General features: G+C 45.0%; 1 protein-coding gene across 2 annotated transcripts in view; it reads left to right on the top strand.

Moving 5' to 3' along the window:
* The window catches only part of LOC103182945 (neuropilin-2), a 75,546-nt gene that overhangs the window by 26,462 nt on the left and 32,807 nt on the right, over nt 1-16,277 (top strand). For both annotated transcript variants that reach the window (XM_042336391.1, XM_042336392.1), the window contains exons 4-7: nt 300-530; nt 1,418-1,573; nt 3,370-3,539; nt 5,495-5,650. In XM_042336391.1, the coding sequence (XP_042192325.1) occupies nt 300-530; nt 1,418-1,573; nt 3,370-3,539; nt 5,495-5,650 (713 nt within the window). The remainder of the gene's footprint in view (nt 1-299; nt 531-1,417; nt 1,574-3,369; nt 3,540-5,494; nt 5,651-16,277) is intronic.

Consider the following 16,277-nt stretch of genomic DNA (forward strand, 5'->3'; position numbering starts at 1 on the left):
TTAGGGAGAAACTGCTGGTTTTATGCCAAAATTAAAGTTTGGATGGGAAATCCAACAACATACAGAGAGCTTGGTGTCATCTAGCAACGGGTCACCCAGTGCAAAAAGGGTCTTTGTACATCAGCTGCTCAGTAAAGACCTGCATTACGACGGCCACAATGTCCTATTGTTCTTTGGGGTTGGGCAGGACTGATACAGTTATAGTGTGAAAAGCAGTGTTTCCTCCTCTGGGGGACTGTCACGGTTGCTCTGAGTTGATTACAGTGAAGTTCTGACTTGGTTTCTATTGTATGTCACAGGGTCTGAAGATTGCTCCATGAACTTCACTGGCTCATTTGGTACCATCAAGTCGCCAGGGTTTCCTGACAAATACCCTCACAATCTGGACTGCACCTACATCATTATGGCACCGCCAAGGTCAGAGGTGACCCTCAAGATCCTGACCTTTGACCTGGAGTATGACCCACTACAGATAGGACCAACAGACTGCAGATATGACCGTCTGGAGGTCTGGGATGGCCTCCCTCAGGGTAAGTGTTGCCTGGAGATTTGCGAGGCTTGTGGTGACCAAACGGGACCAAATAGTGCACCTAATAATACCCTCTTCATTTTCTTCCGTTAGTATTTAACTCTTGTTTTTTATTCTGTGGCCTCTTGAGCCGCCATCCCAGTGGCTTTTACTTTCAAACTCTTTGTTGTGGCTGAAGCCGGCTTGTCTCTTCAGCCGGGGAGCAGCAAGGTTCCATTACCCTACAAGTTATACAGTCGTTACACTTTCCAGCATACGTTAGGCTGTGAAGCACTTTGAGATGCCTCCCGACACGAAACGCACCATGTCAAATGCAAGGATTATTATTATAAAGGGGGCAAAGTAGAGAAATAAATCATTATCCAAGTGTTAATTCCTAATTCAGTCTCGCTTTGTAACAGTTGCACATTGCTCCTTGATGCAGTTGGTCAATGGGGCAGATGTAGACCTTACCTGTGCTATGTGGCAGTGGTGTCTGTTGGCCCTTGGGTGTGGCTAGCACTGATCCACTCGTGTACTCTGAGCCTCACCAGAGAATCCGAAACTCAAAATTCCACTTGGTCTTAGGCTGTAGGGTCATTTTGTCTTGAACTTTTAAGGTTGGGCAAAATTATGGGAAGTAAACTTTTGGAAGCCGGTTCTTTCTAAGAACTTTGTAAAACCGTTTTTCAAATGATGACTGAATTTTTTTTACAGAATTTTCCTCAATTCCGTGCGATCTTCCAAGGTGGTTAGTTTGACAGGCTAAGAACTAGGTGGAATTTTGGGGAATCAACACCTTTTAAAGCATTAAGATTACCATCACGGAGGGTTGGAAGGATTCAGGGACATGCGTTTTAGAAACTGTTACAACCTCACTGATTTATCTTTCTGCAATTTGCTGAGCAGTTGGCCCTCTGATTGGACGATATTGTGGCGTGACGATCTTGCCTGTCATCCGCTCCGGCACGGGAATCCTGTCGCTCATTTTCCACACGGACATGGCGGTCGCTAAAGATGGCTTCTCTGCCCAGTACAACATCGCACAGAAAGAAGCAACAGAGTGTAAGTAGGAAATATGAAAGGTGCCGGACAGCCATGAGAGGATTGTTGTAACTCTTGACCATTTTCACCTCTGGGAACCAGGGCGATGTCCAGCTCAGACCAAATGATCTCTCTCTGGGCACGATAAGACAGAGCACAGTAACAATCCTCATTCCATTGCATGTACCTACCACAGAGCTGAAGTGTAATTGACACTAAAATGTGTTGGATTGCCCATTATATGCTAACCTCGCTCCCCGTTAGCTGGAGAACAACAACGACAACAACAAAATGACATTTGTATAGAGTCTTTCATGTCGGGAGGACGTTCCAAGGCATTGGACAGTCGGTGTTTCGGACCCGAGTTGGTGTTTGAGATTGGGGAGGGTGGAGGGCAGAAGGGGGAAGCAGAGCGATCAAAAGCATGGTCGAAGAGGAGGGCCTTGAGGTGGGTCTTGAAAGAGGCAAGGGAGGGGGCGAGGTGGAGGGACTGTAGGATGGAGTTCCAGAGGGTGGGGGCAGAGTGGCAGAAGGCCCACCTGCCAATGGTGAAGCCTGCGAGACAGGGGATCATGAAGCAGGCCGGAGCCCGCTGTGCGGAAGGAGCGGGCAGGATGGTAGGGGGTTAGGAGGTCGCAGAGGTAGGGGGGATCAAGGCCATGGAGAGCTTTGAAGGTGAGGACCAGGATCTTGAATTGTATCCTCTATGTGACAATCAATGAGTTTGTATAATCAAGCCTTGATGTTATGAATGCAAGTATGAGGGTTTCGGTGTGAGACAGTGGTGGAGCCGGGCGATGTTGCGGAGGTGGCGGAAGGCAGAGCAGGTGATGGCACAGATGTGGGGTAGAAAGGATAGTTGAGGGTCAAACAAGACCCAAGGTTCCGGACTGGCTTAGTAAAGTGGCTTAGTAGTAATTAGTAGTGTAGTAGTAATTGTCCAGCACCAGCTCAAGGAATTCTTGGTGGCTAATAACTGTTACCTGATGTTTATATTAGAAAAAGAGTCACAAAGCCACAAAACTCCCTGTATGTAATGTATTGACACGTATCCGAGATCCCAAGTCCACAGCCCTCATTCTCTCCTGCACCAGCCTCTGAACGGCCATTACCAACACCCTTGTCAGACCCCACTGGGTCTCCAGCAAATCAGCTTAAAAGATCCTGACATTTAATTCCCTCATACCCTTCCCCAGCCCACTTCTACAATCTCCTCCAGCCCAACTCTGCACCCACATTTGCTTCCACTCTGGTCCGCTTGGCTATTTGTCACTGCTTCCCATCTCATTGTGGTTGACAAATGTTATTTTGTTGTTGTTGTTGTGTGTCCCAGCTCTTTGAAACTTCTTTCCCAAATCCCCTCGGCCTTCACCTTCTCTCTTCAACCGTGCCTTTGGACAACGCCTTTAAATTTCCCTTCTTTCTCTCAATACTCCATGATCCTCGTAGGTTTCAGAGTGCTTTCACATGTTCATCCTCTGTGAGACCTATATACAGAGATGTTATACTGTTACCCCGCTCCTCGATTTAGGGGAGGGTTCACGTATTACTGACTGCCTGGCTTCCCACACTTGTTACTTCCTCTGTGCAGAAAATGCTATCATCTGTAGAAAGTGATGTCAGCAAGGATCTAACAACCCAAAAGCCAGCCTTTTTTGTTTGTATTTAATGCCCAAAACTATCACTAATTAACATGGGTTATCCTGTTTGTGTAAGGTGCTGCACTGTTAGCCAGTCGAGATAGTTATTATAGACTGACTTTAGACAAACAGACAGAACAATGTTACAGCTGTTTAATGTTTGCCATGTGTTCCCAGCCTATCAGTGCAATGCTCCACTGGGAATGGAGTCCCGGGAGATCAGCAATATGCAGATCACTGCCTCATCCTCGTATACCCTGGGAAACTGGGAACCACACCAGGCACGGCTTAACTATCCAACCAACGGCTGGACACCCAACGACGACAATTCCAGGGAATGGATTCAGGTACGTGAACTGGAATCAGGAGCTGCAACCGGAAGTCTGAAATTACTCGTACATGCTTCGGATGCTCTTAATTCCTCGTGCCAGTAACCTGCCATATGGGGAATCGTGAGGTAGGAGAGCCCAGGCCTACTCATCCCCAATCCTACTGTAACAAACAGCACATTAAAACATCTCTAATGTCAAATATTCTGGGAATGAAGAATCATAAATTCAAACTGTTGACTTTCAGTGTTGAGAAAGGCCAAGGGTTACATTGTCCTAATAAAATGTCCAGAATTTCCATCTGGCTTGGGAGGGAAGCTCCAGTATCCTGGGATATTTTTAGCTGCAAAACTGGATCTGAATTAACATTGATCCACTTTCATTAGCCGTTCAATAATGCCAGACAGTGGGGTTTGCTCCAACCGGTGTTAGATTGATGGCAGCTTTTAAAGTGACCAAATTGTGCAGATAAATTTGCTCTCTTATCGATTTTATCCTCATTAATAACGTCCTGGGCCAAAAACAGTTGTTGCGTCAGGCAGGCATGTCCCAGCAGCTTTCATTCATTCAATAATAATTTGATATAGCGCCTTTTACATCGCAAGGATGTCCCAAAACACTTCACAGGAAATACTGTGAAGTGAAGTAACTGTGAATTTCTGTGTGTATAGATGAACACTTCAAGTTTTCCTCCTTCGTTCTTCGCTTCGCTCTCTACCCCTGCCCCCTCCACCAGTACCATCATCATCTCTTTACCAGGCTGCAGTGGGTCTGTGCTTCACTGGGTATCCTCGGGCCAGGCAAGATGTCCTCTTGGACCTCTGGCCTGAGTGGATTAGGAACGATCATTTGCAATGTGAACCTAAATGGTGCGAAATTGAACCTCCTTCACTAAATTTCTTCCTGCTGCATCTTGCTACAAAGGCAGGCTTCCTGCGGTAGCTGCTTGCAACATTGAAAGTCACAAGGCTTATGGAATAAGAAGTTAGCTTTCATTTATATGTCAGTACACTGTCGTTAGAAATAACGCTAGCACTCCTGATGGCTAAAGTGCTTGAAGACAAAGAGCAGAAAGTTATAAGTTTGGTCTGTGCTGAGTTAGCTGATGTCAGCAGGGGCTGCGGTGCATGTGGGTGATTCTGTAGTGTTACAATTGGCCCTGCGTTAGGGAAGTAATTTCAACCAAAGTTCTTGAACCTATTCACAAGCCAAGAGACCTCCCTGCTGCCGTTTGTGTGTGTGGTGTTGATGTAAAGTTCAGTGTAAAGTTACTACAGACTAATTCGAGGAGGAGTTGACAGGCTGCTGTCAATGTTGCTTTGATCACACTTGAGGTGTCACCTTGGTTCAATTGGTAACACTTGTGAGTCTGTGGTTTATAAAGTCCCACATCAGGACTTCATATATTCTAGGCTGATTCTCCAATGTAATGATGTTGGGGATGTGACACTGTCAAAGGTCTGTTCCTTGAATGAGATTTTAATCCAAACTCCCACTTGCCTGTACAGGTGGATTTAAACAATCCCATGGCAAAGAAAAATGAATTTCTCCCGGTGTCCTAGCCGACAATCCCCCATACAAAATTGGTTATTCACTTCATGGCTGTTTGTGGGATATTGTTGTGTGCAAATTACCTTCCATGTTCACCTACAAAATATAGATTTACAGTAAACCCTGTGATGTGTTTTGATGTGTTATGATGACATGATAAGGTGCTCTATCAAATGTAAGTTTTGTAATTATCTTCAGTTAAGGTGTGTTTCAGACCTATGTTTGTTAGTGCCAATGTGGCAAGGTCTGGGGGAAGCTGGTATTTTTTACCAGCTGCCTTACCTCCTCTCTCCATCCCGTCCCCGCTCAATTATCTGACCTTAAATTTCATGTTCAGAACAAAAACTGTGGTTTGTATTGACTTTTGAAATTGTTTTATTTTTAAGTGTTTTTCTCCACTCACTCTCTCCCCTTTCCTGCAGGTGGATTTGGGATTTTTGAAGACTCTGACCGGTATTGCCACTCAGGGTGCCGTTTCAGTGGACACCGCTAAAATATACTACATCAAAACCTACAGGCTGGAAGTGAGCACCAACGGCGAGGACTGGATGACCTATCGACAAGGGAAGAATCACAAGGTACAGAGTGTTGCTGTAATGGGAGGGAGGTTCTGGAAGGACAAGATCAAATTGGCTCCAAGGGCTTTCTTCAACCGAATCTCTCTCTCTCTCTGTGATCTTGTGAATCTCTGGGCTCTGTTGTTTTACCAATCTATAAATGTAGCATGCTCTCAGTTTCCTGTTTGTGATGCTCTCAGTTTCCTGTTAGTGGTGCCATTATGAATGAGATAAAATGACTATTTTTGGTGCTCGGTGCATGTTCAGTGCCTCAGTCTTTTCATCTTCAGTTTTATGTGAATTTTGTGCTCATCATTGATGGAAGCCCTTTTCTGTGCTTTTGTACCTGGGCTGTTGACATTTTCAGATCAGATACAGCAAAGATCACTCTTTACTGTTTCAATTCGGTCATTTGCCTTTAAAATGTCCCTAACACAGCAGTATAAACTTCGCTTCCTTTCACCAACTTTCTCAGTGGTGGGGGTACATTGAGGGGAGAGAGAGAAGAGAATGCTCTCTGGAAAGTGACATTGTTGCAAGGATTAGTTCTGTCAGCGAGAACCCGAGAAAGGGAGCGGATTTAGATTCACCGCAAAGTATTGTATTTCACATTCCACAAATGTGCTGCGGAACTATTCAGTGAGCTATATTTGTCGAAAGAATTCCACCTTGTCTAGACAAAAGATCAGCATCATTAGTTTTTAATTCTCTTTTTACTACTGTATTTTGATTGCTGTAATCTGATCAGGGATCTCTCCGTCCCAGTCACCTTTACAGAGCGAAGATCACTGGCGGCAGTTTCAGTCAAAGGGCAAACAGTTTGCAATCCGTACGTTTGGTATACAATAACAACAACAAATTACATTTATATAGCGTAGTTCATGTCAGGAGGATGTTTCATGGTGTTGAAATAGCACCTTTAGGTGACACATCTTGAATCGCTTCAATCCAAAAACCAAAAACAATAATTAAATTGGTCATTTTCAATCTACGACTGTTTGTGGGACACTGCTGTGCACAATTGGCTGCCGCGTTCGCCCACAAATATACAGTCAATTCACTTTACAGTGTGTTCTGTGAAGCGCTTTGGGACGTCCCCCCGACGTGAAAAGCACTATATCAAATGCAAGGATTATTATTATTATTATTATAATTTACTGTGTAGCGACTGTGTGTTTCGCGGGTATGTGGTTGATTAAGAATTAGGTCCTTTTGTCACCCCCTTTCGTCCTCCCACCCACCCCCCCCTCTCACCACCACCCCGGCATTCGCTTGTTTTTTAACACTGCTTTTGTTTCAAACATTGAATGCTGATCACATCGATGAGATGGGCAGTCAAGCCCAGACAATGGCAGTGAAAATGGCTCCTCTTGGCTGCTTGCACCTTTATTTGGGAGGTTGAGTAATGGTTGAAGGGGTTTTGAAGCCAAACATGATGGTCAGAGAATCGAGACATAGAATATTACAGTGCAGAGAGAGGAGCCATTTGACTAACCAGGTCTACACTAGTGTTTATTTCGCCACACGAAACCCATTACCTGCTCATTTTCCCATATCCTTCGTAGACCTTTCCAACTCCCATAGACTATGCCCCGTAGTCTTCTGAACTTCTACCCTCTGTTTCGCTCTGCCCCCCATCCCCCTTCTGCTTTCACGTCCTGCCTTAAAACCTAACTCTAACTGCGCCTATGGTTCCTCTCCCCTGCTCAGCATCTATCTCTGACATTGTGAAACACTCAGATGTCACGCGACCTGAAAGGGCACTGTATAAATGTAAGATGTTGTTGACTGTTCCCTCATTGTTAGACTTATTTTTAAAATGACCTTTCCTCCCTCTCACTTTTCCATGTAACTCTTCCCTGCAGAATCTTAAGGACCTCTCTCCTGTAAACTCTCAATGCATTTGGGCTGAATCCCCATTCCCAACCCAACAGTTTCAGCAGCCTCAGAACATCAGGTTGCTGGTTGACAGATTGCCCAGTAGCTTATTAAAACTCCCCTGAATGAGATAAACCTGCCTGAATTATAAATCGTCTCCATGATCATTTCAACAGTTGTGAATGAAAGGGGAGTGTACCAAAGAACTAGCTGAGGAAATGAGAAGCTCGCAATACAAGGGGGAGTAGTGTGATAAGGGGGAGTAGTTAGACATAAGAGATAAGAGTACCCAGAGGAAGGTATCAAGTCTCTAACCATTCTTTCCCAACTAGTCAGACAAGAGGCGGTAATGCCCTACTGAACGTCCTTAAGAGAGCACTGTCTTTATGAAAAAATGGTTGGCAAATCGTGCGTTGGCAGAGTGAGAAGCAGTGCCCCTCTTTATTTCAGTCTCGTAACATGCTTGGGAAGTGATGGGGAGATCATTGCAGTTTCATTTGCTGCTCACGCTGCTGCATTGTACATTTTGCCAAGATAGAAGTAGAAATCTGAGATAAAACCAGAAATTGCTGGGAATCCACAGTAGGTGATTTGTAGTTGACGAACCTTTTGCAGAAATAAGAGTATAACTGGGAAGCTCCCGTATGGGGAGAGGGAGACCCTATTAAGATGAGACAAGAAAAAAAGGAGATTAAAAGGATAGTTAGAAAGATGATTACGCAGACTGAGATGCAATTGATAAGCCATCAGCAGATAGTCTTTCAGGAAGGTAAGCTCGAGCAACAACAACAACTTGCACTTATGTAGCGCCCTCCACTCAGGGCAGCGACTCAGAGCGCTTAACAGTGGCGGAGCCTGACTCCCAAGTCGGGGGGAGGGCGAAGGTGGCTGTAAGCACGGTCGAACAGGAAAGTCTTCAGGTGGGACTTGAAAGAGGGGAGAGAGGGGGCAAGGCGGAGGGATTGAGGGAGAGTATTCCAAAATTTGGGGGCATAGTGGCTGAAAGCACAACCTCCGATGATGGGGTGGAGTGTGCGAGGGACGAGCAGGAGGCCGGTGCCAGTCTAGCAGAGGCGCCTGGTGGTGGATTGGGGAATGAGGAGGTCGGAGAGTTAGGGAGGTGCCAGGGCGTGAATGGATTTGAACACGAGAGAGAGGATCTTGAAGTCAATTTGATCAGTGATGGGGAGCCAGTGGAGCCTGGCCAGAACTGGTGAGATGTGGGGTCAGGTGTTGTGAAGATATTTGGTGTGACCGACCTCCCTGCCTTGCGTTTCAAGTTTATAATCAAGAGCCAGGGAATCAGAAACAACTATCCTTTCTTTATACCTCTTGTCTATTCATTGACGTGCCTCTTACAATTCTTGATTCTTAAACCATTGTATTTCTTCAAACTTTAAAAGTACTTCCTTTGTATTTCTTTACTCTTTAACAATTGCCTCTTGTAACTCTTTATTTTTAAACAACTGTTTGGGACTTATCTGTACTGCATCTATTTCTTACCTAAATCATAAATTTTCTCCTGGGTATGCTTGAAACTTTCCTGCTGCAGAAAGGCAGCAGCTCCCAGGACAAGCTATCACTATCCCCCTTTCTGCGCTTCCTGCCTTTGCCTGCCTCTGATGTGACCTGCTCCTAACATTGCCTCAGCCCTTACCATGGCCTCGACCATCCCTCCAACTCAGCGATCCCTAACAGATTTGACCTACCCGGCCGTGAGTGTTGCTCTGGGATCCGGGGTGGGCGAGCAGAACTCCCTGGACCTCGCTGACATAACTGACCTCGGCTCTCCTTTTCTTCCTGCCCTTCGTGTGCTTTTCCTCCGCACATTTTTATGCTCTTTTATACTCTTTCATGCATCCGCTTTTTTCAGATGCCCACAGTGCACATTTTTACAGTTTCTAACATACGAATCTACACAAGACTACAATGTGCTCTCGCAATGGCCTCACACACACCAAAAGCAGCTCTTAAACTCATTAGAACCAAGTCGGGAATGTTCCGAGGGCAATAATGTGCAAGTATTAACTGGGTAAAAGTCAGAGTACTGCCATATGAGGGGTTATGAGAAGTGACACCAGCCTTGAACAGATGCTCGATATTCACTTTAACTTTAATCCTCCTTCCCCCACCCCCCCAAATCTCTGATGTGCTGCAATTTGTTCTTTGGTGTCTATGTGGTAAGACTACTGATGTCCTTTATTTTTTCCACTCCCTCTATTTATGCTGTGTCTTTCTTCCTCATTCTTTCCCTTCCTCATAAGTTGTTTGTGTTACAACCTTCTTCCCAAGCCCGTGCCATTGAACCTACTAGAAGCCTGGGGAAGACACTGTGATAGCATTGCATGAAGATTCAAATTGGCAAAAAAAAAGCCTTGTTTGAAATCTGCGACCGACTGCCCACTTGGGAAGAATAGCGGTTGAGCACATCAGTGGCGTGTTTAGCCTCTCCTCTTCCTGCCTGAATCCTTTTCTTTCGCTCTCTGTCTTTCCCATGATTGTAGCTGAGCTATGCTTATGAGAAAAGGAATGTTCGGTTGACTTTAGTTAATAGATTGCAATCTCACTAATGGAGATGCTCAGCATTGGTCCAGGTGGCTTACTGCCAGAATGGTTCTCGCTGGGGGTGGAGAGTGGAAACAAGATCAACTCTGACACTCATGGCCCACAGCTTTCAGACTAAACACTTGGGACGTGATAAATCTTTTTGTGAAACTCGTAAGTATGCGCGACAGGGATGAAGGATGAGTGTTTGAATTACTGAGAATCGCTGGGAGGGGAAGCGGGTGGCGTACAGTTGTTAAAGGGACAATGTGCCACATTTAAAGCAAAACCAATTAACCTCCAAGTCTATGCGATTCGGGGGCTAAAATATTTTACTCTAGGGTAACTGAATGCGTGAAGTCATTGCTTAGTATGGAACAGCACATATCCAGATGCTCTCAGGGTTGATGCCCAAACCACACTGTGTTGATCTCATACAGTAGGAGGCGATGCAGTTGACCTCAGTGCCCTTGGGCTGTGGGATTTGAAATCTCAACCAGGGTTTCCACTCTTGATCACTATCCAGTATAGCCCCTCACCCAGCTGGTTAGTGTGTGTTTATTTGAATGTCTGGTTAAGACAGGATCAACCACTGCCCCGAAGACCCTCACTACTGACTACCCTGTCAACAGTTGGATGAGGAATGGCCACTTGGGTAAGGTACAGGAAGACAGCATATACCTGGGGACCCATTTCCCATCATAGGTCAGTGCCTACAGGAGCGAAGGTGAAAAAAATTATTTTTAACGACATCTCAGTAAAGCTGTAAACAGTGATGAGTGGGATGCACTTCATTAAAACTAGCCATCTTATTTAACGGATTGTTCATGCTGCTGGGAAAACAGTTCTCTTTGAAACTAATCTCCATTGTGCAAATGTGTTGGCTCTGAGAGGTATAAGGTTGTGGAGGGAGAAGGGGAGAATTGGAATGGAAAGTGTTCACTCGCGCCCAGTCTAGTGGCTGGTTTTTTAAAAACAATTGCCTGGTGAGTTTCTATCCCAGGTTGGGATTTGGGGGTCAAGAGTCATCTGTGTGAGGAAAGTCTCTGTTCCCTTTGTTGCCATCTCTTCTTCCTCTCTACAAGTTAGTTGATAATTTCCTGCTTTTAAAACAAAACACTTTCTTACCGAGCACCAGTTCTGAGAATCACTCTTTGCCAAGACTCTTACTGTGAGTGCCTTTTGCCTGTATTACCTTCACCCATGCTGCCACTCGCCGCCTAAGACTCTTGTCACCTGAAACAGAACTTATGCTGAAGAAAGGTTTGGATTGTCTCTCCCATGTTTACACTAAGACCTTAGATCCAATGTGTGAAAGATATATCGGGTTTGATAGTCTGTGACTAGAGGGCATTAATTTTAGATAATCAACTAAAGGGGAGATTAGGAAGAATTATTTTACACAGAGAGTTGTTAGGATGTGGAAAGCCCTGCCAGGTGTGGTGGTCAAGGCAGGATCCTAGTGGAGTCCTGTAGCTCAGTGGTTAGAGCACTCGCTTTGCAAGTAAGAGACCTGAGTTCAATTCCAGGCAGGCGAAACCTTGGGCAAGTTTCCTTACTCCACACACCTAATAATAATCCCTCCAAAATCAAAAACAATAATAAATTGGTCATTTTCAATCTATGACTGTTTGTGGGACATTGCTGTGCGCAATTGGCTGCCGCGTTCGCCCACAAATATACAGTCAATTCACTTTACAGTGTGTTCTGTGAAGCGCTTTGGGACATCCTCCCAATGTGAAAAGCGCTATATCAAATTGCAAGGATTATTATTATTATTATCAGCAGTCAACAAGATGCATTGATATCTTAAAAAGTTAGCAGAGGTGAAGAGAAAAAGCAGCTAAATGGGACTTAATGGATTGCTTCCAAAGAGCTAGCAGAGATGGGCCAAATCGCCTTCTTCTGTGCTATAAATTTCTGTGGTTTTAATTGATCTGTTCTCAATATTGGAATTGGGAGAGCAAGAAACGAAAGGCAGACAGGACTGTAATCCCTGGCACCAATCCATGCTTCGGGTAGATGTTTATGCTCCTCGAGATGAGAAACCCGAACACTAAGGAATGACACAGAATCTTATTTCAAACACAGAATGATTGGATCGAGAGTAAAGCCTCTTTTACTCTGCCTCAATAACTTACAATGGGCAAGGTGCAGCCCCCACCCCCCCAACCCCCTCATCTGGCCAGTGTGACGTCCATTAAGCACACCAGCTGTCTTGTGGCCTCGCTGTGTGAAAATGCTAAATTAACGTAGTTTTAAGATGGGATGAAACCAAGGCAATTCATTTACACAACACCCTTACAAAAAAAAATTTGGTCACTCAATCCATGACTGTTTGTGGGACACTGCAGTACGCAATTGACTGCCACTTTTCACCCACAAAATATAGTCAATTCACTTTATAGTATATTTGGTAAAGCGCTCTGAGACATTTCAAAGACCTGATAAGGTACTATACCAAATGCAAGGATTATTATTATTATAGCCAACAGATAGAGGAGACCTTCATCCCATCTATTAGGGATATATTTAAAGCCAAGATCCCTGAGGCAGAAGGCAAGATGTTAATGCACTTACTGCCTGGTTTATTCTCTCTAGAAACCTTGATTATATTCCCAACAAGATAGTTATTCCACCTCTAGTATGAAGGAATAAATCAGCACCAACACTAACTGTGACTGTTCCACACACTCGCCACTCTGGGGATGGCAGCCTCTGATCTCAGCTTGAGATCTGTTAATGTCTATTAATGCAGTTCTGCACTTCCACTGATGGCTATTCACATCGCTGTTCATCTCCGCGTTGGAAAAAGTGGGCACCAGCCTGCACAACATTTGGAAGAATCGCTGTCCATTCATTGGAGTTGCACTGAGCTCGGAGGAGGGAACGAGCACCAGTTGTTTTGAGTAAAAGAAAACTAAAGGGAGTATTAACAACCTGTCCAAAATCGATGGACAGGCTTCGTCCCCGATTCATGCAGGACTTTCCTGATGTTGAGTAATTCCATTGGGAGAGGGGGAAGGGGAACCTGACAGCTGCCATGTCCCATGAATTAAGAAGCATCACAAAGTGTCTGGCCCCTCACTGTTCTGTAAACAACTAATGTTACACCAGGGGGCAGGCGGGCAGCCGTGACATGTAATGATACTCACAGCAATCAGTGTTCTGGGAAGACATGCCTGAGATCATTCAGGGGAAACGTTGTACCTTTTCTGCCTTGTGCCTGTGCCCTGCTGCCCCAGGAAACTGAGGGTCCTGGAGATCTAGACGTCTGGGCTGGTCAGGTGGCAGGTTGTGAACTGTATTGGTGTTGACAGACAAATTGATTTCACTCTGCCGAAAGATTAAGGCACTCTGCCTTACCTCTGCCTGTATTGAGGCAGACATTGCAGGTTCCAAGGCTTGCGAGGAATGAGATTTGCATCTCACTCAAATCGGGTAGATGACGCCTACGCACTCCTGAGCATTAAAGCAATTAGTGTATTTGTAATCTGTACAAGTTACCTTATTCCCCTGGGCCCAACAATTAAGCCACCACAGTTTCAACCATGTGGTCCCATCAAGGTAAACTTTGTGTGTACCCTCACTCTGTTCACTCACAAGGTACACTTTGTGTGCACGTTAGATACAGCCTCGCTTTATTGGGAAGTGGGGGGGAAGCTCAAGGGGCAAAAACCTCTATTAAAGTTCTCCGGGACTCTACCCAGCGTGAAGGGGGCCCTATAAATGCAAGTTGTTGTGTTGTTGTTGTATTTATATGGGGGATGGGGGAGAAGCAGCGAGAGCCCTTCTCTATGCGGGGTGGGGGGTGCGAGGGCCCTTCTTTATGTGGGGTGGGAAGAGCTTCTTTGTATGGGTGGGCAAGAATCTCTCTTTGTGGTGGGGTTGTGGGGTGGGAATGATGGTGGTTGGTGATAGGTTGATAGCATTGTGTTACATAATCGCTTGCAATGCTGCAGCCCAACCAGTCAGCCCCAGAACCTAGTGTTCCCCTCCCACGTAAAGCGCCGGGAATTGTCAAACATTCCAGGTGGGGAGTAGGTTTTTCGCAGCTACGCGGAGTCCAGCTGCAGGCAACAGCACAGGGAGTGGACGCTGGTGTGCGGGCAAATAGGTCAGGAAAATTCCACTGTGTGACATTGTAATAAATATCTTGAACAAAAAGTGAAGGCGGTAAATCTCCTCGCACTGTTTTACAGCAATGTAACTACAGCTCTGTTACAGACTGAATAAGAGTAATGTTCGAGCAGATGTCTTGGAATTCTTCTGGTCCCAGGGGTACTGTGCTGTAAAGGTTAGAAGTGTAGCTAAAATTCATCAGTTCCAGCAACCTTCAAATACATAATTAGCCCATTTACATGCACTTGGGGCACGGCAATTCAATCTGAATTAACCACTTCTTCAAAGTGGAGCCGGCCTTTTATACCGCGGGGCACTGACAATAATTCCTCAGTCCTTTCGGTTTCTTCCACCTCCTCCATCCCTACTCCTCCCTCCCCCACCCCCACTATCCACAGTTATAATTCACTCCAGTGAAAATAAAACTTGCTGGTTGACACTGCAGGCTTCCCACTGGTGAAACGCATTGCAGCAAATCATCAGTCAGCATTCGGCTGTTCAGTTGAGAAACTCGTTTCACTGTTCAGAGATTGAATCTCATCACCGGGATCCCTTTATAAGAGAGAGATAGTGTCGTGATTTGACGAACAGGTCCCCTTTATAAGACTGAGTGTTCAGTGCACTCGTTTTGAGCCGTTTAGCCTATGTGCACGTTGTTGTTGACTCATTATAAGGACCTACTCTTCTTTTTTTACTGGGGGAGGGGGAATGGCAAGGTATGAAGAACAGGCAGGAGATTGGGATTTTAGTGGTTGCTCCAATGCAGGAGCCAGAACCAGTTTTGGCTCAATGGGCCGAATGGCCTCCCAAGCTGTAATATTTACCATGGGGGAGAGAGAGTCTCCATTAGAACCACTTTGAAGGAATTAATTTATTTGGCTGCCTTCTGAGGGACAAAAGCTGCCAACATCTCACCTTTTTTTTAGGCATTGCGCAACATTTTTACAGAATGCTTTTGTTCTTATTGTTTGTTTATTGCTGACTGTCTCCGTGCTGATAATGACAAGTGATTTTCAAGAGTTGCTGAGCCTGGCGGAGAGGACTGACTCATTCAGATGTATTTGAGGCATCGTAAGATTATATAATAATAGTCTCATTCTGTAATTGTAAGGTTGAATTTTATAAGCAGTTACTGAAGAGAAGAAATAACTTTTTTTTGCAGAAAAATGAGAATCCAATCTGCTTGCAGTTTTCTTAGTTTGTGGGATTGAAGCTCTTTACAACATTCCGTCTGACATCAATGAGAACGTGTAACACACGCTGACTAATCCTCTTGATATAACACACCCCTCACTGTAACACTCATATAAAAGACCCCTCTCTCTGTAACATCTGACACACTCCTCATTGTAACACTCATAGAACCAAGCCTCACTGTTAACACTCTGATATAACAGACCCCTTACTGTAACACTCATGTAACGGACCAATAGAATACAGTTCAGATAAAAGTCAATACTTTAATAGAAGATGCCTATTACTATAGTACTCTCTGATATAGCAGTCTTCACAGAAATCCTCACTATAAAGCACCTTGTTTATGACTCTTGCTAATTGAGAGACCATATGTATCACCCTCTTGTTGTCCCTCACTGTAACACTGTTCTGACTGAGTGCTATTATAGAAGGTAATCTTGTGTGTGGAATAATGTGTGGTTTTGTAAAACTGATTACAATATAAACTAGTTGGTTTCAGCAGGCCACTGTAAACAGGCACTGCAGTCCATCTGGACCATTGAGGCCGGATATCACTGTGGTCCCTTCTGGCTGATTTCTATTTCTCAACTTTGCCCAGAGCATCACTTGGCTCTTGCTGACTGTATCGGATTACTAGGTTCCTTTTATTCATTACGTAAGGTGAAATTAACAATGGAGTTAGGACCAGCACAGCCTGCACACTGCACACTTCACTGCTCCTGCTCACTTCATTACTAGTCTTCTGGGGGCTGATAGACAAAGGCACATTATCAGGGGATGTGATCTTGTCAGCGCTTGTTCCAGTGCCTCATCATTTGTAACCGCCACTCATTCTTAGATCCCATGGCCCATCACCCCCTACCCTCGGACCCTCAAAGAGCCAAGTCAGTGTCACTGAGAGAGCATT

Source organism: Callorhinchus milii, unplaced genomic scaffold (assembly GCF_018977255.1).
Source record: "Callorhinchus milii isolate IMCB2004 unplaced genomic scaffold, IMCB_Cmil_1.0 Scaffold6, whole genome shotgun sequence".
Taxonomy (NCBI): domain Eukaryota; kingdom Metazoa; phylum Chordata; class Chondrichthyes; order Chimaeriformes; family Callorhinchidae; genus Callorhinchus; species Callorhinchus milii.